A 25,910-nucleotide genomic window follows, 5' to 3' on the forward strand; every position below is an offset into this window, starting at 1 on the left:
ACTGGGCTCCCTGTTCAGTGGAAAGTCTTGCTTCTTCCTCTACCCTTCCCCATCCCTGCTCGTGATCTCTCTCTCAAATAAATAAAATCTTAAAAAAAAAAATCATTTAGGTAAGATAGATAGAATACTCTGCTTATAGTACTAAAATCCAGGGTACTGAGGTGATATATTTTAGGTGAACATTACATAACAAAATAGTCTATGTTGGGATAATCCAACATTTGGAATATCTTGTACTTAACACTTATTTCAATGCACAGAAATATAAATATCTAAAGATCTTTTAAAAAAGATTTGTTTGAGAGAGAGAGAGCGAGAACAAGCAGGAGGGGGAAAGGGAGAAAGAATCTCAAGCGGACTCCATGCTGAGTACAGAGCAAACACCAAGAGTTGGATGCTTTTTTTTTTTTTTTTTTTTTTTTTAAAGATTTTATTTATTTATTTGACAGAGAGAAATCACAAGTAGGCAGAGAGGTAGGCAGAGAGAGTGAGAAGGAAGCAGGCTCCCTGCCAAGCAGAGAGCCCGATGCGGGACTCGATCCCAGGATCCCGAGATCATGACCTGAGCCGAAGGCAGCAGCTTAAACCACTGAGCCACCCAGGCGCCCCCAAGAGTTGGATGCTTAAGTGAGTGCACCACCCAGGTGCCCCTAAAGATTTAAACTCTGAATCCACCAACATGGAAAATTTTCAGACTAGGTGACTAATTAAATGCTTACAAAGCAAATTATTTTTGGAAATTATGATGTCACAGTACAGGCCTTAGGAGATCCACTGCCCCCAAGAGCACACACTAATGCCTTGGTCCTTTCCTAACTGTAATAAAGCAAATTAATTCTTAAGTCTCTTCTCTTCCCCCTCATTGCTCTGTATCGGATACAACTTGGCAATGGAATTATCCTCACTCAGGGTTAAGTACACTGCTTTCAATTTCAGAAGATTCAGTGCCTGAATCTGCCTGGGTGGCTGATTTGGTTAAGCATCTGCTTTCGGCTCAGGTCATGATCCCATAGTTTTGGGATCGAGCCCCACATCGGGCTTCCTGCTGGGTGGGGAGTCTGCTTCTCCCACTGCCCCTCACCCTACTCGTACTCTTTCTCTCTCTCAAGTAAGTTAAAAAAAAAAAAAAAGAATTAGAAGGAAAAGAAGATGATTCAGTATTAGACTGTGTCATCTAATCTGCATTTGGAACATAATTTCCTTAAACAAAAATATAATAAAGTCATCTGAAAATACCACTATTGATAATGGTTAGTACTGATTTTTTTAAAGATTTTATTTATTTGACAGAGAGAGACATAGCAAGAGAGGGAACACAAGCAGAGGGACTAGGATTGGGAGAAGCAGGCTTCCCACTGAGCAGGGAGCCCAATGCAGGGCTCAATCCCAGGAACCTGAGATCACGACTTGAGCCAAAGGCAGACGCTTAATGACTAAGTCACCCAGGTGCCCCAGTAATAAACCTGACTTTTATTACAGATACTTGATTTTTAAGAGATTAGGGTCAAAGTCATAATGAAAATGAGAATTTTGTTTCTTTTCACAATGGGCCAGAACTAGATTCAACATCCAAACAAAAAGATTTTTAAAATCCTAATTTCAAACTATTTTTTCATGCTATTAATATCAACGAGTAAAAAGGTTTTTTTTTTTTTTTTTTGGTTTTCTGTTTTTTTTTTTTTTTTTTTTTAAGTAGGCTCCATGCCCAGCATGAACTCACTTGAACTCACAACCCTGAAATCAAGACCTGAACTGAGATCCAGAGTCATTTATACTTAACCAACTGAGCACCCAGATGCCCCTAAAAGATTTTTTTTAGCACTTTATAATTTGAGGAACTCAATGTTCACAGAATTAAATATCCGTATGGTATGGTATGTTAGGTGTGGTAACTGATGTTTTTAATGGTGTAAATTGACAATAATATTAAGAGAAAGAAGTGTCATGAGAAAATAACCTTGAATAATGTATTAAAAGCAAAAACTTCTGGCATTAACCTCTATATATTTAGCAAATAACACTCAACCCATAATTAGGAAATATTCACATATGAATATCCAATGAAGATATTTTTCAATAGCCAAATACACAAATTTTTTAAAAAGAAGTCTACTTCTTTTTGTAACCATGAACTAGCATATTTAAATATGGGGGGAAGATAGAGAAACTCAAGCAGACTCCCTGCTGAATGCAAGTCCCATGCAGGGCTCCATTCCACGACCCTAAGATAATGATCCAAGCCGAAATCAAGGGTCAGGCACTTAACTCACTGAGCCACCCAGGTGCCCCCAAATACACTATAAATTTTAAATAATGCTTCCTAATCCCAGAAACTTAAGAATACCTGATGGTGCTGGGAATCATCCAAGGTTTTAAAGACCATTGCTACCATTCCATGTGCTCTCAGGTGCATTCGAAAACTGGGCATGGCACATTTAGTAGCCAAGCTAATAACACTAGGATAAAACAGACTACATTAGGGAGGGGACTGAAAATAGTCAGTGCATTAGTTTTTTGTTTATGCAATACCAAAACAAGCAATTTGGGAAGGGTGCGGGAGTGTCAACCCACTGCCCATATGGATCACAATATTAAAACGCACGCTCAAACTGAATTATTAAAAATCTGTTGACGCACAGTGATTATTAGTATAAATATAAATAACACATAATCATTTTTGATGTAGTCTTTATACCACTACTGCATTCAAAAGCAGAAAGTCTCAGCTACCTTTCATAATGCTTCTGATACATGAAGACTACAGATAACATTTGATTGGATATATTCCAACTGACTGGATAATTCAATCAAATTAAGATAATTCAATCCACTATAGTATGCAAAAGATGAACCAAATCAAAATGTGCTTAAATCAAACATATTTATCACTGGTCTGAAATTTGGGGCTGAAAAAGAACTTAAAAGATTTGTTAGTGTAACACTTCTTTTCATCTGTAAAGTGAAATCTATACTATGCTAAGGAGCTACAATCATCCAACTTTCCTTTGTCCATGTAGAATCAAGTCCCTTAAAAGAAATCAACCACACTGTAACTTATTTCCACCGGCTATAAACTACAGTCATGATAACAAAATCAAATCAAATAAAAAATAATCAAAATAAACAAAATGTTTGGCTCTATCTGGCTGGAAATTTCAGTAAGATAGAGGATGCATACATTTATCAAATATAAAAATAAGATCTCACCTAAGGCAACGTGTGTTTAGAGGCTGAGTGCTCTTTAAGCCACTTAACAGGTATTCAATATCATCAGTGAACTCTTGATTTTCACCAAATTCCACAACATCATTGAAATGCTTCACATGCTGAACAACAGTATACAACTGCCAAGAAAAAATAAGTCCACTTCTTTGTAACCATAAACTAGTATATTTAAATCTATGGGCTTGCAGTACTTCATTTAGAAGTGTATAAAACAGTTCATTATATGGTAACTAAAAGGAAAGTTTTAAAAACATTAGAACTAGGAAAGGTAAGTTCGTGGATATCTGTTCAAGACATTAAAAGGCTAAATATTACATACAAAAATCTATCCACGTGCAGTAAAACTGTATATGGCTGCTTACTTCTTTGTCTTCTTTTCTGCATTTCAGTGCAGTAACTATATCTTGGTAGGGCTGAGTAGGTATTGTCACAGTTTTTATCACTTTGGGTGGTGGTGCAGGAGTCTTAAAAACTCCATCATCTTTTTGATTTGGTTCCTTTGAAGACAGCCTCACCTATTAATAAAGGTATTAAATTATTGTTCTAAATAAATATATAAAAATAGTAACAGCTCATCTACCTAACAAATTTGGCTTAAAAAAAAAAAAAAAGGGCAGGGAGAGGCCTCTGAAATGTTATAAGGGCTACTTAAAATTCTATGCACTACTAGGTAAGACTCACAAAAGAACCACTCAGGAATTCCTTCTGGTCTTTTTTAACCTCACATTTCATACATAGTTTGTTTTTTGTCTCCAAGACCACGAGAAGGAATAAAGAACCACAATTACACACATAAATAGCATTGATAAAAAGTTAGGAACAGGACAAGAAAACCACAACAGATAGACAAGAGAACTTTTAAAGTAGAGAATCTATAATTTGGGGTATAAATAAATAGCCATAATAAAAGCTTGATATATAATTAGTAATATACACAATAATGATCTTATACTAGTAAATGGAGTTTAATATATTCAACTTTAAGAACACAGGTAACTGTAATCATAGTATCTTAGAAAGATCTCTATCCCTAATTTTTTTGTTATTATAAAGAATTCATTACTTGACAGCTCCAGATGACTGAGGTGTTACCATTAACTTCAAGTATTAATCTATGGTCCTCCCAGTTACTCTGAAGAAAATAATCTGATAAGAATCTTTTTCAAACGTGCTTTGAATTGAAAGCTATTACTGGAATGCAGGAAAAAGTTCTCTCTGAAATTAATTACTCAAAGTAATTTCAAACTAACCATTTTGCTACTCTAAGATCTTTGTAGGATATAATTTATAATATAGCTCTTAATAGCTAATATAAACTTCAAATATGGAATAATTTACCCATAAAACACTAAATATAGTAATTCCAATGTGGGTCAGAAGTAAAATGATCCAGTATTTTTTAAGGCTTTTATCTATAAACTAGTAGCACCAGAATTTCAATAATCCTGTCTACAATCCTCACTTTTCCAAAGAATTAAACTGAAGCTGCTCAATTTTAGTGAGGAAGACCGAAAATAAACTGTTATGGTCAAAGATTTTCAAATTGTGAATAAAGACAGCAACGGCTTAAACAAAAACGAAGTTAAAAAGTACAGTTCACTTACTGTGGCACTCTGAGGTTTTACTACTGGTGGCCCAGGTAGCTCTTCTGAGTCTGGATGGTTCCAATGTCTGGCATTATATACAGCTTTTGTAGGAGACTAAAGAAATAAGAAAAAGATCAACTGTTTCCTTATTTTGCATCCTTAAAAAAGTGTCACATTTAATAAAAATCATAAAGAATAACTTAAATACATAAACATGTATCCTAGAGAGAGCAGGATAGACAATACCTGACTTGTATTCCCACTGTGCTCCCAAGCCTATGGAAGTCACTGTGGTATTCAGCCACAAAATCAACAATTAGTGCTGTGGGCAACTATTACCAATCTGTACTAACTTACTAATCAATATAGTTAATTCAACATATATTTTATTCCTAATACTACTGATTCATGCTGCATATTCTTCCAACCATGAAAATAAGGCAGCCTATGGAAAGTATAAAGGTCCATAAATATTTTTAAGTGAAACTTTCGGAACCAGAGGACTACCATTACTAAGAAGTTTTCAAAGTTTAAAAAAAGTAGTTATGGAATACAGACCATATATTAGATAACACAGGGGAATCTAAAGCAGTACTATTTAATAACATGTATTATTTCTGCAGCAAAATGTATTCTTATTCATATGAAGTGGGATAAAGATGTAATAAACTGCTCCACCTCAGTTCAGGTCAGTGTGCTGACAAACCATTTAATTTAATATAAATTTAATGAAAATAATTTTCAGTTCTGGGCGCCTGGGTGGCTCAGTCAGTTAAGCATAACTAAGTAACTTAACTCAAGACAGTTAAGATCAAGACCTCAGCTCAGGTCTTGATCCCAGAGTCCTGGGATGGAGTCCCATATTAGGCTCTCTGCTTCTCCCTCTCCACCCCACTCATTCTAATAAATAAATAAATATATTTTTAAAAAAATAATAAAAAGGTGTATGGAGAGATAACTTAAAAAAATGATTTTAACACTGAATTTCAAACTGAGAAAAAAGACACAAAAGCCCCTATAATCAAATCCAAAGAATTAAATCTCTATAAAAAGCACAAAAACCTCACTTTCAAAAGAAGACTGAGGCTGAGAACATTTTTTCCATCCTTTACAAAAGTCATGTTAAATTTTGTCCTTTAAGCTTCATATAAATGATTTGATCTCCTTAGAGATTTTGTTTATAAGAATATAATAAACGACACACTTTCAGTACTACATACAAAAAGTAAGAGTACAAGTGGGGAAACATACTTCAAGACAGGCCAAGTCTACATCTATAAAGTAACCATCTTCCCTTACTAGCCACAGTGAACTCACCTAACTGGAATTAAACATCAAAGTGATCTTTTTTCAAGTGTTACCTTTAAAATAACCATGTTGTGACATCAAGAATAGAGTCTGAGCTCCACAAGAACTGGTTTATTAAAAGATAAAGCTTAGGGGCGCCTGGGTGGCTCAGTGGGTTAAAGCCTCTGCCTTCCGCTCAGGTCATGATCTAAGGGTCCTGGGATCGAGCCCTGCATGGGGCTCTCTGCTCAGCGGGGAGCCTGCTTCCTCCTCTCTGCCTACTTGTGATCTCTGTCAAGTAAGTAAATAAAATCTTTAAAAAATAAAAATAAAAGATAAAAGCTTAAATGGATTTGTATATTAAATATGTTAGAAAAATCTTAACACTAAAAGAAATCCTACTGTGAAAGTAGGAGCATAAAGTCTCTCACTTGTATTATATATATAAACCCATTATTCTTATATACCAGGTTTGCATAAAGTGAGGAGACACTGGTAATCTAAAGCAATTTATACACCAGGCAATGACCTGATCAAGCCTCTTAAGGCACAGCCACAAAGACTAGACTCAAAATAAATTTTAAAACCTAGCTCCCTATTCCTTACTGTTTTTCTCTCAAACATCAGCTATATAATCCCTATGACTGCTAGCTGTTAGATACCTCACTTAAGCAACTTTTAATATTCAAAACACACTCATGAGCCCAGGAAGATCAAGACATTTGAAAAGAACAGGTGCCTCAAAGCTCAAGTGCTTTCCTTCTTTTTAAAAAACACTGATATGGGGCGCCTGGGTGGCTCAATGGGTTAAGCCTCTACCTTCAGCTCAGGTCATGATCTCAGGGCTCTCTACTCAGCGGGGAGCCTGTTTCCCCTTCTCTCTCTGCCTGCCTTTCTGCCAACTGTGCTCTGTCAAATAAATAAAATCTTTAAAAAGAATAAAAAATAAACAAAAATAAAAAGCACTGATACAGCGCCGCTGGGTGCCTCAGTTGGTTAAGCATCTGCCTTCAGCTCAGGTCATGACCTCAGGGCCCTGGGAATGAGTCCTAAGGCTCCCTACTCATCAGGGAGTCTGCTTCTGCCTTTTCCTCTCCCACACTTCCCCATTCGTTCTCTCTCAAATAAATAAAAACCTTAAAAAAATTAAAACTAAAAAGCATTGATGGTGGAGACACACACACACACACAAAACTGATGTCCCATAATAATCTTAGATAAGAAGAAGTTTATCTGATTCCACAGGTAACAAAATGCCAGAGCAAGCCATGGGTCTAAATTAAATAGACCGCCTTCCGGTTAACTGTGAATGGCAATACACCTAACAAAGCAGATTTAGAAACCAGATGGTGTGTATTAAAATCCAGATAAACCCTGAGTTCTATACTTGTTACTCAACATTTTACTCATCTGTAAAGTGTGGTTAATAATAGTACCTACTACAAAGGATTGTTGTGAGAATTAAATGAATATATGTAAAACGCTTAGAAGAGTGCCTAAAAGAGTATGTACTCTACAAGTATTAACTATTATGGGTAATACTACCACTAATAGTTACGTAATGATGTGTAATTCTGAGTCTAGCACCTTCACAAGAAACTAGAGTATGTGGTCTACTGCAATAAGCAAATGAAATAACTGACATAAAAACAAGCTGTTAGGAAGTATTATTATTTTAAAAATCAGACGGGGATACATTGTTCTAACTCATTTCAAAAGTCTTTGCCCAAAATATTATCATTGATGAGTATAGATGGAAAAAATCCTCGAGGGCGCCTGGGTGGCTCAGTGGATTAAGCCGCCGCCTTCAGCTCAGGTCATGATCTCAGGGTCCTGGGATCGAGTCCCACATCGGGCTCTCTGCTCAGCGGGGAGCCTGCTTCTCCCTCTCTCTCTACCTGCCTCTCTTGTGATTTCTCTCTGTCAAATAAATAAAATCTTAAAAAAAAAAAAAGAAAAAGAAAAAATCCTCAAGAAAATACTAGAAAACTGAATTCAGTAACACAATGAAAGGATTATACACCATAACCAAGCGGGATTTATCACTGGGATGCAAGGATAATTTAAGATGAAAATCAACCCATGTGATACATCACATTAACAGAGCGGACGAAATTCTGTCCATCATGACAACTGGATTTAAAAAAAGGATTTGAAAAAAATTCAACACACTTTCATAATAAAAATAACCAACAAACTAGGAATACGAGGAAATTACCTAAACATAATAAAGGTCATATATTAAACCAGAACTAATATCATACTCAACAGTGAAAAACTGAAAGCTTTTTCTTTAAGATCAGTAACAAGGCAATGATGGCCACTCTCAACACTTTAACATAGTACTAGACATATCAACAAAAGTAATTAGGCAAGAAATAAAAGGTATCCAAACTGGAAAAGAAATAAAATTTTATCAGTTCACAATGATATGATCATGTATATAGAAAACTCGATTCCACCAAAAAACCCCATTAGAATATAGTTACTAAAGTTGTAGGATACAAAAATCAATTGCATTTCTATACAACTAACAAAGAAGAATCCAAAAAGGAAATGAAAAAAAAAAAAAAATCCCATTTACAATAGCATCAAAAGCAAAACAAGAAAGAAACCTTGACAATAAACTTAACTAAGGAAGCAAGATTATATACGCTGACAGGTACAAAACACTGTTGAAAAAGATTAAAAGGTGAAAAAAAATAAATGGGAAGACATCTCATGTTCATGGATTATAAGACTTAATATTGTTAAAATGGCCATACTTCCCAACGGATCTATAGAATCAATGCAATTCCTATCAAAATCCCAATGGTACTCTTTACAGAAAGAAAAAAAAAAATGAACCTAAAATCCATATGGAATCACAAATGACACTGGGGCGGGGGGGGGGGGGGGGGGCGCCGAACTGCCAAAACAATCCTCACAAAAAAAAAACTAGAGGCCTACACTTCTTGGCTTCAAAACACCTTATAAAGCAACAGTAATCAAAACAGTAGGGTAGGGGCGCCTGGGTGGCTCAGTGGGTTAAGCCTCTGCTTTCGGCTCTGGTCACGATCTCAGGGTCCTGGGATCGAGCTCTGCATCCGGCTCTCTGCTTGGCAGGGAGCCTGCCTCGCCACCTCTCTCTGCCTGCCTCTCTGTCTGAGATCTTGTGATCTCTCTCTCCTTGTCAAATAAATAAAATCTTAAGAAAAAAAAAAAAAACAGGGGCGCCTGGAGTCGAGCTCCACACTGGGCTGTCTGCTCAGTGGGGAGCCTGCTTCCCCACCCCCTCTGCCTGCCTCTGTCTACTTGTGATCTCTGTCAAATAAATAAATAAAATCTTAAAAAACAAAACCAACAACAAACAGTAGGGTATTCACATAAACAGATCTCGAGACTAATGGAACAAAACAGAGAGCCCTGAAACAAATCCACATATATCTGGTGGAATGATCTTCACCAACGGTGCTAAAACTACACAATGGGGTCATCTCTTCCTCACGTGGTGCCGGGAAAACCAGTATCACATGCAGAAAAATAAAACTGGACACCATACACAAAATCCATCTTACACCATACAGAAAAATCAACTCAAAATGGATTAAGGATTTAAACATAAAAGACCTGAAACTGTGAAACACCTTGAAAAAACATGGGAGAAAAGTTATATTAACAGTAGTCTTAACAATGACTTCTTGCATATGACACCAAAAGCACAGGCAAATGCACACATAGACATCAAGCTAAAAAGTTTGCAAAGCAGAGGAAACAAGTAAATAGGCAACCTACAAATGGGAGAAACATTTGAAAATGATATATTTAATAAGGGGTCACTATCCACAGTATAAAAGGAACACCTACTATTCAATAATAGCAAAACAAAAACAAAAAAATGATTAAGAAATAGACAAAGGGGGACGCCTGGGTGGCTCAGTGGGTTAAGCCGCTGCCTTCGGCTCGGGTCATGATCTCGGGGTCCTGGGATCGAGTCCCCCATTGGGCTCTCTGCTCAGCAGGGAGACTGCTTCCCTCCCTCTCTCTGCCTGCCTCTCTGTCTACTTGTGATCTCCCTCTGTCAAATAAATAAATAAAATCTTAATAAAATAATAAAATAAAAAGAAATAGACAAAGGACTTGAAAAGAAATTTTTTCAAAAAAGGCATACAAAGGGGGCGTCTGCGTGGCTCAGTAGGTTAAAGCCTCTGCCTTCGGCTTCGGTCATGATCCCAGGGTTCTGGGATCCAGCCCTGCATTGTGCTCTCTGCTCAGCAGGGAGCCTGCTTCTACCCCCCCCCCACTTGTGATCTCTACCTGTCAAAGACATAAATAAAAATTAAAAAAAAAAAAAAAAAAAAAAAGGACATACAAAGAACCACAGGTATATGAAAAGATGCCTGACATCAGTAATCATAAGTGACATGTAAATCAAGGGGCCCCTGGGTGGGTCAGTAGGCACCCTGTTCAGCAGGGAGTCTGCTTCTCCCTCTCCCTTTGACTCTCCCCTCAGCTTTTGCTCTCTCTCTCTCAAATGAATTAAAAAAAAAAAAAAAAAAAAAAAAAGGATGGAGTGCCTGGGTGGCTCAGTAGGTTAAGCATCTGCCTTTGGCTCAGGTCATGTTCCCAGGGTCCTGGGATCGAGCCCCACGTCCGGACTTTTCAATGGGGAGCTTGCTTCTCCCTGTGCCTGCTGTTCCCCCTACTTGTGCTCTGTCAAATACATAAAATCTTAAAAAAAAAAAAGTGAAATGCAAGTCAAAATCATAATGAAATATCACTTAGACCCATTAGAATAGTCACTATCAAAAAGAACAGAAAATAATGAAGTGTTGGGAAGGATACAGAAAAATTGGAAATCATGTTACACTGCTGGCAGGAATTTAAATGGTACAGCCATTACGGAAAACAGCACAGAGGCTCCTCAAAAAAGAATACTCCTATGAGCCAGCAATTCTACTCCTGGGTATTCATAAAAAATCAATCAATCAATCAGGATCCTGAAGAAATATCTGCATTTTCATGGTCACTGCAGCATTATTCACAACAGCCAAGAGGTGGAAATAACCAACTATTCAAACCACAAATGGACAGGGGCACTTGACTGGCTCTGTCAGTAAAGCATGTGACTCGATCTCAGGACTCTAAATTTGAATCTCACATTGGGTCCAGAGATTAATGTAAAAAAACAAAACAAAACAAAAAAACGAGGCACCTCACAGTGGGGTAAACATCCGACTTCAGCTCATGTCATGATCTCGGGGTCCTGGGATCAAGGCCCACATCCGGCTCCCTGCACAACAAGGAGTCTGTTTCTTCCTCTGCCCACTCCTACCAGCTTGTGCTCATATGTTTGCTCCCTCTTTCTCAAATAAATACATAAAATCTTCTTCAAAAATCTTAAAAAAGGGGCGCCTGGGTGGCTCAGTGGATTAAGCCGCTGCCTTCGGCTCAGGTCATGATCTCAGGGTCCTGGGATCGAGCCCCGCATTGGGTTCTCTGCTCCGCAGCGAGCCTGCTTCCTCCTCTCTCTCTGCCTGCCTCTCTGCCTACTTGTGATCTCTCTCTCTGTCAAATAAATAAATAAAATCTTAAAAAAAAAAAATCTTAAAAAAGATAAATGGATAAAGAAAATGTAATATGTCTATGCAATAGACTATTCTGCCATAAAATAGAAGGAAATCCTATCACGTGCTACAACATGGATAAACCTGTAGGATGTTATGCTAAATGAAGTAAACTAATCACAGGACTAATACAAAGTGATTCCACTTATAGGAGAAACTCATAAAAACAGACAGCAGGGTAATTGCCAGGGGGTTGGGGGAAAGGGTAAATAGGGGGCTGCTGCTATTCAATGCATATAGAAAAAAATCATGCAACAGGAAAAAGTTCTAGAGATTGGTTGTGCAATACTGTGCTTACAGTTAACAATAGTGTACTGTACACACAGAAATTTCCTAAGGGGGGGAGATTCCATGTTTTGTTTTTTATCACAATAAATTCTTTTTCAAAAAGCCCTTAAAGCCTAACAGTATACAAAATAACCAAATAACTTATGTTAGAAGGACATATTCAATGAACTTTCTGTTTACTCTGTTGAACAAAGCAATTTAGTAATACTGTTATTTTAAACAGTATTGATGTTTTACCACTTTAATGCTTATCTAAAAGAGAGTCAATTCAATTAAAACTTTTCCTTGACTATTACTTCAAGTTCTACATGGTTAATATAGTGTTTATTATAAGGAGGGGGAGGAGATGAAGATAAATCCTACTATCTAAAGATTAAAATGAAAAATAACACCTAGGGGTCACCTGGGTGGCTCAGTGGGTTAAAGCCTCTGCCTTCAGCTCAGGTCATGATCCCAAGGGTCCTGAGATCGAGCCCCGCATCGGGCTCTCTGCTCAGCAGGGAGCCTGCTTCCTCCTCTCTCTCTCTCTGCCTGCCTCTGCCTACTTGTGATCTCTGTCTGTCGAATAAATAAAATCTTAAAAAAAAACAAAAACAAAAAAAACACCTGGATGTGGTGTGCACACAGATACCCAAGGGGCGTGCGGGTGGTTAAAGATGACAATGATGGACTCGAGCTCTTTCTAAAAATCATTCCAAATTCACATGCACCTAAGTGAATTGTGTATGGAGAATACACAAAAATACTGCGCTACATGCTAGTGAAAGTGACTGTGTACAGAGTAATCAACTTTTCATGGAAGATGAAAATTAACCTTTATCATGCAGCAACCTAGCTAAGTTTTAACCAGGTGATTCTGACTGTATCATTACACTAGGCTTACCTTTAATGTTAATTTTATTCTGATTTAAAAAGGAGACATATCATATCAACCAAATTCCTTTTAAGTTTTTTTTGAAAAAGATTTTATTTATTGGGGCGCCCGGGTGGCTCAGTGGGTTAAGGCCTCTGCCTTAGGCTCAGATCATGATCCCAGGGTCCTGGGATCGAGCCCCACGTCCTGCTCACTGCTCAGCGGGGAGCCTGCTTACTCCTCTCTGCCTGCTTGTGATCTCTGTCAAATAAATAAATAAAATCTTAAAAAAAAAAAAAGATTTTATTTATTTATTTGATAGAGATTAGAAGTAGTCAAGAGAGGCAGGCAGGGAGAGAGGAGGAAACAGGCTCCCCGCTGAGCAGAGAGCCTGATGCGGGGCTGGATCTCAGGACCCTGAGACCATAACCTGAGCCAAAGGCAGAGGCTTTAACCCACTGAGCCACCCAGACGCCCCTCCTTTTAAGAATTTTTTTTCTTTTAAAATTTTTATTTATTTGACAGAAACACAGCGAGAGAGGGAACACAGGCAGGGGGCATTGGAGAGGGAGTAGCAGGCTTTCCACTGAGCAGGGAGCCTGGATGCTGGGCTTGATCCCAGAACGCTGGGATCGTGATCTAAGCGAAAGGCACACGCTTAACAACTGAGTCACCCAGGCGCCCCATTAACCAAATCCCTTAATTTTTCCCGGTGTTAAAATATTTGTGGATTCTGTTTGCTCTAATCTAATCTAATCAGAAGAGTACTTAGAACAAAAAAAGTAAGAAAGCTCCCTATAACAACATTCTAAAATCTGGAATTATTTTGGCATATTTCAGTTCTAATCTTAAACATATTATTCTCTTCAATTCTCGGGGGGGGGTGACAAACAAGAAAAACCCCAAGTACAGCACTCTACTACAGCTAAAGGTAAAACATGCCAGTAACAGACGTATGGAGCATTTATCCATGACAGAGAACCCAGTTTTCTATGAGAACAATGAATAAAATTGGGGTTTTTACAATTTTAATATTTTATTTATTTATTTGACAGAGAGAGAGGTCAGAAGTAGGCAGAGAGGCAAACAGAGAGAGAGGGAGAAACAGGCTCCTCACTAAGCAGAGAGCCCAATGCGGGGCTCGATCCCAGGACCCTGAGATCATGACCTGAGCCGAAGGCAGAGGCTTAAACCACTGAGCCACCCAGGCGCCCCGGGTTTTTACAATTTTAATGCCAAGTCCATGCTTAACAGATTGGCTTACTGAATCATAATAAAACAAAGGAAAGAAGAATTGGTTCACCAAAAGCTACGAAGAAATGACAATATTATGCTATCTTTCACTGAACTGGCTCCTAAAAGGGGAAAAAAAAAAACTGGAATAACTGCTTTTAGGCCATATGAATTTTTTTTTAACGTACCGAATTTACTTCTGAGTTTTAAAGAAAACTATGTACTAAATGAGATAAATATAGTAAGCTGATTAGAATTCATCTAGCATTACCCACACAAGGATAACATGAGAAGAGAATAGCACTCTTACCAGTAATTCAATCAACATGCTGTACAACTAAATGAGTTATGAAAGAAATGGTTAATGTGGCTACATTGAGACACAAGCTATTGCAGTGATGACAATGAGACCTGTAACAATTTCTGTTAGGCTCACAGAGTAGAGTGGAAGTAATAACTTTTCAGTACTATAAACAATTAAGAAATATACTTCTAGATCATTTGCCAAAATAGCCATCAGTGTATTTGTACAATTTGACTTTTAGGGCCCTAACGAAATTGGATCCCAAAGATTATAGGTGTAGAATTTTTTTTTTTTTTTTTTTTTTAGGTGTAGAATTTTTGAAGTATGTCTATATTCAAGTACAGATTAAAGAAGCCCAACCAAAACAACTCTGGACTGACAGCAACAACTGGACTGAACAAATAAAGTTCTTTTTAAAAGGGCTATTTTGAAGATTATGATTCAAACTTTGGAGGAACTATGGTGATAAGCAGCGGAAGGAATCACATGTAAAATTCCTTAAATAAAAATTTATTGACTTAAAAAGTTACAAGGAGTTTTTAAAAAGATGGGTAGCAGAAGCAGAGGGAGTTTGAGGGAGAAAGTTTTACCAAGATTAGGATAACTTCTAGCTCTTTAGAGCTTTCTTTTAAGCATAATTATATTTTTACCACCCTATGTGGTACATAGGGTGTACCTCAAATTGTACCACCCTATGACCAAAAAACCCCTTAAAATTTTTAATAATTTGTTAAATATTCAAACTATTAAATTATTTAAGGGAAAAATGCAGACATCCCTAAACTAAAATCTAGAATGTACTGCTAAAAACAAGACATTTAGAATAGGTTAATACAGAACAGATTAATACAGAGCACTACACAGAGAATGTAATCCACATGTACAAGAGACAAAGAGCAGAAAATCTTTTCTGCCTTAAGTTAAAGTCCACAAGTAAACCTTTTAAAGAAATGGTGCTATTTTTATGAAAAAATTGTTAATTCCTATCTACATGAAGAACAATGCATACTACCATTCAGTTTGTGAACATAACTTCAAAGTATTTTGGTAGCAATGATTTTATAGATGCAGGCCACTGCCACATAAGAATTTGAAGTAACATAATTTGAGTATAAACTGTAAAATATCCAGATAATAAGGCATATATTCAATACTTGACACTTTATGACTCAGCCTACAATTCAACTATCAAAAATACTAGAATATGCATGCAACTAATGAACTGTTGATCACTACATCAAAAACTAATGATGTATTTTATGTTGGCTAACTGAACACAATAAAATAAATAAATAGACAGGGCGCCTGGGTGGCTCAGTGGGTTAAAGCCTCTGCCTTCAGCTCAGGTCATGATCCCAGGACCCTGGGATCAAGTCCAACACTGGGCTCCTCCCAGGGAGCCTGCTTTTCCCTATGTTTGCCCCTCCCCCTGCTTGTGCTCACACTCTGACAAATGAATAAATAAAATCTTTAAAAACACACACACACACACTAAAAAGGAAACACAGAAAGAATAAAGCAGAAAACAGTGAAGTTGGTTCCCTACAAGAGGTAGGTGATGGGCTGGAACATATCTCAATGAAGTGACTCTTCCCTGAACTTTACGTATATTTGTGACTTTGGGAAGCATATTAATGTTGTAAATATGCAAAAAAACAAATCAGTAAGAATGGAAGGGGAAAAAACCTATAACTGAAAGCAAGCCAGAACAAATAAACCAATTCATAATTCAAATGAACAGCAAACACTTAAGAAAAGACAGAAAGACTAAGAGGCACACAGACATAAGCAATCTAAGCAACTTATGAACACACCATTTCACTTGATACTCTCAGTGGGTAGCAGCATAAGGTGGAGCAAGTGCAGGATTGCAAAAAAAAAAAAAGAATAAAACAAATGAAATCCAGAACATATTAGATTTATTATAATAGAATGGACAAAGCAATTCTCTTAACTATTTTAGGTGTATTATAGGTGAGGAAACACGATGTTGCTGATGTCAAGATTAAGAGAGAAGGCAAAAAGAATCTTGTAGAGGTAGTTTAGCATTAGAGATAGTGTGAACTCATAATTTCTACAACAGATATGTGCATATGCAGAAACGTATACATGTTGTGATTTATATGCATATATATACATTTCTCCTACTCCATCTGCTAAAAGGGCCAAGAAGCAATGAGCACATCCAGTACCCAGATCCTGGTCTCTAAATACCATACCCCCAGAAAATGGGGTCTCATCAGAGGATAGGCATGATTCCAAGTCTAGAACAGAGGTACAAGATGAACCTGGAACACTGTGTTCTGCCAGAAAATAAGGAAGTGCTTACAGAAGATGGCATGTCATGGGTACAAGAGAGCCAGCATTTAGAGGCCAAATCAGGCAATTCAGCTCCAAAATAAGTAATGAATTATGAATCATTAAAAAAGAGAGGGAGGAACCTCTAGGTGGCTCAGTTGGTTAAGCATCTGACTCTTGATTTTGACTCAGGTAATGATCTTGGGGTTGTGGGATCGAGCCCTGCTTTTGGCTCCATGCTCAGCACAGAGTCTGCTTGAGACTCCCTCTGCCCCTCTCTCCAATAAATAAAATCTTTAAAAAAGAGAGATTCATCAGTCCATACTGATAAAAGAAAAATTAAAAATGGGAAGAAGGGTGGGTTCATGCCTATAGAAGTGTTGAGAACTGGTGAATGTGGAGGGAGTCTGAGAAATGGGAATTCATTATTTTGCAACCAGCACAGTTGATATGTAAAAGTATAGTGTAATGAAAAAAGGGGTATTGGAATAGTATTAAAATATCTCTTCAAAGACTGCTTTTTAGTTACAAAGGAAAAAAACAGTTATTATACAGTGGAGGAACAGACAACCCCTTGACTGATGATCATAATGAACATCCTCCAGATGTGATACACTAAAAAGAATAAATCATCACTTACACAGTATCCAGCCCTAGAATAACTCGAATCCAATCAAAAGAAATCTGAAATTAAACCAAAATGAGGCACCTTATTTTAAGGGGCTAGGGGATGTCAATGTTATAAAACACAAAGACTATGGAAATATTCCAGATTAGAGGAGATTAAAGAGGTACAACAACTAAATAAAATACTTCACCTTGGACTGGATCCTGTACCAGAAGAGGAGAAAACGCTACAAAGGACATTACTGTGTCAAGTGACAAAACTGAAAACAAAAGATTGGGTAAAAATACTGGAACCATGTTAAATTTATTGCAGTTTGTTTACGACAGATGGGGACCTGTAACTGACTAGGAAATACACACTATATTTAAGGGTAAAAGGCTATGATATATGCAACATACCTTTAAATATTCAGGGAAAAAAAAATCAAGTATGCATGTATGTGGGTAAACACACACACAAAGAGAATGAATAAATGAAAAAACAAATGTTAAGATAATCAGGATAAGAAGTGTTCTCTGTATTATTTTATTTTTGCAACTCTTCTGTAATTTTGAAAATACTTCCAAATAAAAACTAAATTCTTGGAGCTCTTGGTTGGCTCAGTCGGTGTCTGTCCTGAGATCATATCATGATCCCAGAGTGCAAGGATCAAGCCCAGAGTCTGGCTCCTTGCTCAGAGGGCAGTCTGCTTCTCCCTCTGACCCTACCCGCTTCTCATCCTTTCCCTCTCTCCCACACTCTCTCTCAAATAAATCTTTAAAAAATAATAAAAATAAAAATTTCTATTCTTTTAGAAAACATAACTTAGAAAAGACAGAAATCTTTTATCATTCTATCAGTTAATATTTTAATTTCCATGAAGCAACTATATCAAATGCAGACAAGATTTTAATAAGTAAGAAACCGGGGCACCTGGGTGGCTCCGTTGGTTAAGATTCTGCCTTTGGCTCAGGTCATGACCCTAGGGTCCTGGGATTAAGTCCCAGCATTGGACTCCCTGCTCAGCAGGGGAATCTGCTTGTCCCTTGCTCTACATCCCTGCTTATGCTGCTCTCTCTCCTTCTCAATAAAGTCTTAAGAGGAAAGGAAAGGAGAGAGGGAGGGAGGGTGGGAGGAAGAAAGGAAGGAAAAAAAGAAGGAAAGAAAGAAAGAAGCCAAAAAGTAATAAAAAAATGAATATAATCATTATATGTATGTATGTATATAATGTATGGCCAATTTTGCAAGTGGGAAGTGTTAAGAACATCCTTTATTTATAAGCTGAAATTAAATACTGCTAATAATCTATCAAAAACAAATGAAAGAAAAATTTGATTTTTTTTTTTAAAAGATTTTATTTATTTATTTGACAGCGAGAGAGAGATCACAAGTAGGCAGAGGGAGAGAGAGAGGGAAGCAGGCTCCCTGCTGAGCAGAGATCCCGATATGGGACTCGATCCCAGGACTCTGAGATCATGACCTGAGCCGAAGGCAGCGGCTTAACCCACTGAACCACCCAGGCGCCCAAAATTTGATTTTTTAAAACTAATTTCTACACCCAATGTGGGGCTCAAACTCATGACCAAGAGTCCTATGCTATTCCAACTAAGCCAGCCAGGCACCCCAACAAATGAAAAGTTTAATAGCAATACTTACTTGGTTGAGATACAGAAAAAAATTAAAACATAACCCATATGTGACCTGCGTGACAAGGGTTTTCTATTTTTTTTTTTTAAAGATTTTATTTATTTATTTGACAGAGATCACAAGTAGGCAGAGAAGCAGGCAGAGAGAGAGGAGGAAGCAGGCTCCCTGCTGAGCAGAGAGCCCGATGCGGGGCTCGATCCCAGCACCCTGGGATCATGACCTGAGCTGAAGGCAGAGGCTTTAACCCACTGAGCCACCCAGGCGCCCCGGGTTTTCTATTTTTAATGGTCCTTCCTAAAAAGTAAAGGGGCCACTGTCAACCATTTCTGCCCGGGCTTTTAAGAATCTCAAGGTTCTATTTGCGGTACGCCTAGGAAATCCATCACAAAAAAAAGGCTTGAATTCTGATTTCACCTCCTTCTACTCCTTACAGTTTCTTTCTATCTTTTAAGATTTTATTTATTTATTTCACAGAGAGAGAGATCATAAGTAGGCAGAGAGGCAGGGGCGGGGTGGGGGGAGCAGCTCCTCGCTGAGCAGAGAGCCTGATGCAGGGCTCAATCCCAGAACCCTGAGACCATGACCTGAGCCAAAGGCAGAGGCTTAACCCACTGAGCCACCCAGGTGCCACCTCATTACTGTTTCTTAACATAGTTTCCTCATTTATTTTTAATCTGGTTTTGGTAGAACCAAATATCCATTTCTCAAATATTTTTTATATGGGCAATATAGAAATCATAACTAAGCATATACAGACAAAATTATATTTCAATTTTAAAATGAAATTCCAGATTAAGTCAAGTTAAAAGTACGGAGAGAAGAGAAGAGAACAATAGAAACAAATATGGATCATTAGTTTTGGAGGAAATCCTTATATTCTTAAGTCCTCATGAAGGAAAAAAATTTTTACAAATTTTATAGGCTTACGAATCATTAAATATTAAAGATATATTTACTACTAAATATTCTTTGCTAAAAGATACCTCCAAGAATCCCAAAAATAAACATTATGAACTCTATGTCTCATACACTGAGAATGTGAAGGTAAACAAAAACACAGTCACCATCCTCCAAAAATTACACATCTTATGTTAATTTGTAGTCATCATTAATATGAAGTCATCAGAGTATCAAGAAAACAAAGTTGGGGCCCCTGGGTGGCTCAGTGGGTTAAGCCGCTGCCTTCGGCTCGGGTAATGATCTCAGGGTCCTGGGATCGAGTCCCGCGTCGGGCTCTCTGCTCAGCAGCAAGCCTGCTTCCCTCTCTCTCTCTCTGCCTGCCTCTCTGCCAAACAAATAAATAAAATCTTAAAAAAAAAAAAAAAAAAAGAAAAGAAAAGAAAGTCTAGGGGCACCTGGGGAGCTCAGTCGGTTAGGCACCTGACATTGATTACAGCTCATGGCATGATCTTAGGGTACTGGGATGGAGCCCCATGTCACACTCCACACTCAGTGGAATCTATTTGAGATTCTCTCTCTCCCTCTGTTCACTGCACCCCACTCGCATGCATGCACTCTCTCTAAAATAGATAAGTCTTTAAAAAAAAAAAAAAAAAGGAAAAGAAAGTTTAGTGAGTTTTCTGGATTTCTGAATCCTGAGAAATTCTAAATAAAATGTGTTACAAAATGGAAAAGCAGGGGCACCTGTGTGGCTCAGTGGATTAAAATTCTGCCTTTGGCTCAGGTCATGATCCTGGGGTCCTGGATTGAGCCCTGCTATCAGGCTCCCTGCTCAGTGGGGAGTCTGCTTTGTCCTCTACTCCTTCCCCCTATTTGTGATATCTCTCCCTCTCAAATAAATTAAATATAAACTTTTAAAAAATGGAAAAACAAATTCCAAAAAATAAGTACCCTAATAAATGCAAGTATATACTCTTTGGCAAAGTGTCAAATATATGTCAAAGTTCTCAGGCTCTTGATTAACCTATGGCTTCATTGCCTCATTTCAAACTTCCATTTTCTGGGAAATCAGTTATAAAAAATATTTTGAACTGTCAAACGTTAAAGGCACCTGAATTAAAGAAAATGAAAAAGATTAATAGTACTTCCATTCCTTATTAAAATCCTTCCAGGGGTCCCTACGTGGCTCAGCTGGTTAAGCCTCTGAGTCTTGATTTCTGCTCAGGTTATGATTCCAGGGTTGTGAGACAGAGCCCTGTATCAGGCTCCACACTCAGCAGGGAGTCTGTTTGAGGTTCTCTCCCCCCCTCCCTCTCTGCCCCTCTCTACGGTTCACGGGCACACATCCTCTAATAAATCAATCCATCTTTTTTAAAAAAAGATTTTATTTACTTATTTGAGAGACAGCGCGCACAAGCATGTACAAGCTGGGTTAGAGGGAGGGAGAAGCAGACTCCCCACTGAGCAGGGAGCCCAACGTGGGGCTGGATCCTAGGACCCCAAGACCATGACCTAAGCCCAAGGCAGATGCTTACCTGACTGAGCCACCCAGGCACTCCAATAACTAAATCTTTAAAAGAAAAAAAATCCTTAAAAAAAAAAAAAAAAGCTAAGAAAATACCTCCTAAGAATTAATCAAGAAAATAATTAATCAAGAAACTAATTCCCAAAGACTTGGGAAAAAGACTTTTCCCAAGTCTTTACATTATTCGGATCAACAATTTAAGTACCTCATTTACTATTTAAGTTAAATTCTATCTATATAAAAAGCTGACAGGGGGCTCCTGGGTGGCTCAGTTGGTTGAGCGCCTGACTTCAGCTCATTATGATCTCAGGGTCCTGGGACTGAAACCCACGTATGGCTCTGCACTCAGCTGAGACTCTGCTTGTTCCTCTCTCTCTCTCTCCCTCTCCCCCCCACTTGTGTTCTCTGTATCTCTCTTTTTCAAATAAAATCTTTAAAAACCAAAACAAAAGATGACAGATGCTTCTGCTTTGAAATAAACACACTTGAGGAAATATTAAAGACTACCCAGAAATTTCCACAGGAGGAAAAACATTCTTCCTCACCAGCCTTTTAAAGACACATTCTTTTTTTATTTTCCAGCAGCAAGCACAGTGAAAACCAAGTAGTATACATTGAATAAAAACAGGGACGCCTGGGTGGCTCAGTCAGTAAAGCGTTTGCCTTCAACTCGGACCCTGATCTCAGGGTCCTGGGATTGAGTCCAACATGGGGCTCCTTGCTCAGCAGGAGCCTGCTTCTCCCTCTGCTTGTGCTCTCTCTGACAAATAAAACCTTGAAAAAGACAAAAAAACTCACAAAGAAAAGCCAACTAAAACTGAGCCTCTTCCAAACCCCAGATCAGCAAGAATATGCTCAAGGTTCAACAACTCTCTGTACCAGTAACTGAGGAGCTAGCTATAAATGGGTAGCTGTGGCCTTTTACTTGCATAATTTGGGCAGTTTCAATAGCAAACCAATAGAAACTCCCCCGCTCCCCCCCCCCAGGCTTCACAGGTTATCTCGGGTTTCTAGTCCAAGAGATGTAGTAAATTTCACACTGCCATCTTGATGACTAGATCCCAGGATGGTCAGTGGGTAAAAAAATAGGACGAAAAAATAAGCTGCTTCATGAGAATGAGTTATGCTAAAGAAGGATACTGTGGGGGCGCCTGGGTGGCTCAGTGGATTAAGCCGCTGCCTTCGGCTCGGGTCATGATCTCAGGGGTCCTGGGATCGAGCCCCGCATCGGGCTCTCTGCTCTCCAGGGAGCCTGCTTCCTCCTCTCTCTCTGCCTGCCTCTCCGCCTACTTGTGACCTCTCTCTCTGTCAAATAAATAAATAAAATCTTTAAAAAAAAAAAAGGGGGGGGGTGGGAGGTTGGGGGAACAGGTGGTGGGTAATAGGGAGGGCACGTTTTGCATGGAGCACTGGGTTTTGTGCAAAAACAATGAATACTGTTACGCTGAAAAAATAAATAAAATGGAAAAAAATCAAAAAAAAAAAAAAAAGAAGGATACTGTGAAGGAACATCTGCTCTCGGGTAGGAGCTGGAACTACTTGTCCTTTAAAATCTCTTTAATTATAGGGCGCCTGGGTGGCTCAGTGGGTTAAGGCCTCTGCCTTCCGCTCAAGTCATGATCTCAGGGTCCTGGGATCAAGTTCCGCATCAGGCTCTCTGCACAGGAGGGAGCCTGTTTCCTTCTCTCTCTCTCTGCCTACTTGTGATCTCTCTCTGTCAAATAAGTAAATAAAATCTTTAAAATCTCTTTAATTGTAAGGCTTTGTTTTTAAGGTATACAACCCATATAAATTCATTTTATGAAACAAAAAAATGAGTTTATAAAACTATAAGGTTATACTTAACTTTAAAACTGCGGCTTTATGTAATCTTAATACAACTAATATTTAACCATGATTTACAGTGATAATCTAATTTTAATTCAATTATCCAGAAGCCCACTAACCAGTGTCATACTGAATGAAAGAAAGGAAGAAAAAAATAAATAAATAAAGCCCAGAATGTTCCCTGAGAGTCAGACAAAAGATAGTGCCAGATGGGCCCAACACTAAACTACAGGAAAATTATAAAAATGAAAATATAAGTATTTGAGAATTGAAACGGAGACTGACAAATAAGGTTGGTTTCATCAGTGACCCAGCAGCAATCTTAACTAGCAAAATAAGATGGCCAAAGTCCCAGATAATATATAACCCTCCAAGCACTGAAGGTTAAGATGATTACACAGATAACACCTTAAGAAAGAGAGCAGAAAGTCAGCAGCTGAATGGAAACCTAGAAATCAAATAAAAAGCAGGGAAGGCAAAAGAAATGATCTAAGTGTATCAGCACATATATGACAACCACAAATAACAATTCAGGGAAACTATACCTAGCTATCAAAAATAGGGAGCATTTTTTACTTTTTTTTTTTTTTTTAAAGACTTTTTATTTATTTGAGAGAGAACACAAGCAGGGAGAGCAGCAAGTAGTGGGAGAAGCTGGCTCCCTGCTGAGCAAGGAGTCTTGCAGGACTCAATCCAGGACCTTGGGATCAGGACCCTAAGATCATGACCCAAGCTGAAGGCAGAAGCTTAACGGACTGGGCCACCCAGGCACCCTAGGATGGCATTTTTTAAAGAGGAATAAAATATTTTCAAGAAAAACAGGCATCAAAATTGCCAAATGACCAATAAAAACCATATAGTGATACAGGCATTTTGTTTTTATGATTTTATTTATTTGACAGAGAGAGACAGCGAGAGAGGGAATACAAGCAGAGGGAATGGGAGAGGAAGAAGCAGGCTTCCCCCCGAGCAGGGAGCCTAATATGGGGCTTAAGTCCAGGATGCTGGGATCACAACCTGGGCCGAAGGCAAAGGCTTAACCCAATGGGCCACCCAGGCACCCCGAGAAACAGGCATTTAAATACATATATGTCCCAACCTAATCCCTCAAACTCTTATCTTTAATTTTCTCCCTAGCAAATTACAACTTTTCTGACTAATCATTTCACTGTTTTGTTTTTTTTTTAAAAGATTTTATTTATTTAAGAGAGAAGGAGAAAGAAAGTGCAGGGGAAGGAGCAGAGGGGGAGGGATAAGCAGACTCCATGCTGAGCACAGAGCCCAACATGAAACTTGATCTCACAACCCTGAGATCATGACCTGAGCCAAAATCAAGAGTCAGGATGCTTAACCGACTGAGCTACCTAGGTACCCTCTCTATATTCTTACCAGAAGTTTTCCTCACCCTTCTCATCTTGCTGCCACATGTGTTCCCCTAGACAACCCTTGATCCTATTATGAACAACCCTTTTCTGTATCCCTGGTTATGTGCTGGGGAAGATTATTAGAGCAGCATGCTTTAAAAAGTTAATGTTTTCTACCATGGAGAGGTTGGGAGAGGGAAGAGGGACCTCTTGGCTAGTTGCACTAAAACTGAGATGGCCTGTGTGGTGAGGAAACTGGGTATATACATGAGGATTGAAAAAATAAATATACAGAGGATAATGGAACCAGAACTCTCACTATCAGCAAAGTGAAAATGTGGAAAGGCTAGAATAAAACATGGTGCTGAACTTGAATTAGAGGTTATCAGTGTGAATTCATGGTTCTAAATATAGATACAAAATATGTGTGTGTGTGAAACATGCATAAATTTACATACTTCCTAGCTCTGTGAACTCAAAGAAGGCCTAGAAGCAATGACAATGTAGAATAAGTGACCATACCTAGTCACCAGACCTTCATTTCTTTGTTTTTAAATTTTTAAAAGCTTTAGTTATTCAAGTCTTCTCTATGCCCAACGTGGTGCTCAAACTCAGGACCCCAGACCTTTATTTCTAAATATCATTTTCCACTAAAAGAAAACAGGGGTCCTTAGATAAATGCTTGATTCCAGGGCTGGGAAGGTATATGATGAGTACCGAACATTTCAGTATGCCATTAAGTAAAGAAATTCAAGAACTGGACGCATCAAAAGGCAGTTTGAAGAAACATCCAAATGCCAAATCTAAGAAACCTGGACACTGAAAGAACGACAGTATTATCATTTAATAATATTTAACAAATGATTGAATAAAACAGGAATCCATGTTTATAGAGATAAAGAAATGATATATAAATATAAACATATAAACACACACAGTCTTACAGAGAAAAAGATCCACCTTAAAGTAGAAGGCCAACTGCTAATAACTGCAGAAAGAATGACATAATTAGGAAAAAACATCCAACAACCATCATAGTAAAAAACTGATTTGGGCAAGAATGCTAAAACTAGGGGCACCTGGGTGGCTCAGTGGGTTAAGGCCTCTGCCTTCAGCTCAGGTCATGATCCCAGGGTCCTGGGATCGAGCCCCGCATCGGGCTCTCTGCTCTGTGGGGAGCCTGCTTCCTCGTCTCTCTCTGCCTGCCTCTCTGCCTAGTTGTGATTTCTCTCTGTCAAATAAATAAAATATTTAAAAAAAAAAAAAAAGAATGCTAAAACTAGTGGGTGAAACTTTGAAGAAAGCTGAGGAACTTGACAGACACCAAGGGATCAGTTAACATCAAAAGTAATGGTACAAA

General features: G+C 38.2%; 1 protein-coding gene across 2 annotated transcripts in view; it reads right to left on the bottom strand.

Annotated features, from left to right (window-relative positions):
* The window catches only part of WAPL (WAPL cohesin release factor), an 84,178-nt gene that overhangs the window by 22,621 nt on the left and 35,647 nt on the right, over positions 1 to 25,910 (bottom strand). For both annotated transcript variants that reach the window (XM_046027194.1, XM_046027193.1), the window contains exons 5-8: positions 4,830 to 4,925; positions 3,588 to 3,740; positions 3,208 to 3,344; positions 2,345 to 2,456 (exon numbers count right to left, since the gene is read on the bottom strand). In XM_046027194.1, the coding sequence (XP_045883150.1) occupies positions 2,345 to 2,456; positions 3,208 to 3,344; positions 3,588 to 3,740; positions 4,830 to 4,925 (498 nt within the window). The remainder of the gene's footprint in view (positions 1 to 2,344; positions 2,457 to 3,207; positions 3,345 to 3,587; positions 3,741 to 4,829; positions 4,926 to 25,910) is intronic.

Source organism: Meles meles, chromosome 13 (assembly GCF_922984935.1).
Source record: "Meles meles chromosome 13, mMelMel3.1 paternal haplotype, whole genome shotgun sequence".
Lineage (NCBI taxonomy): Eukaryota > Metazoa > Chordata > Mammalia > Carnivora > Mustelidae > Meles > Meles meles.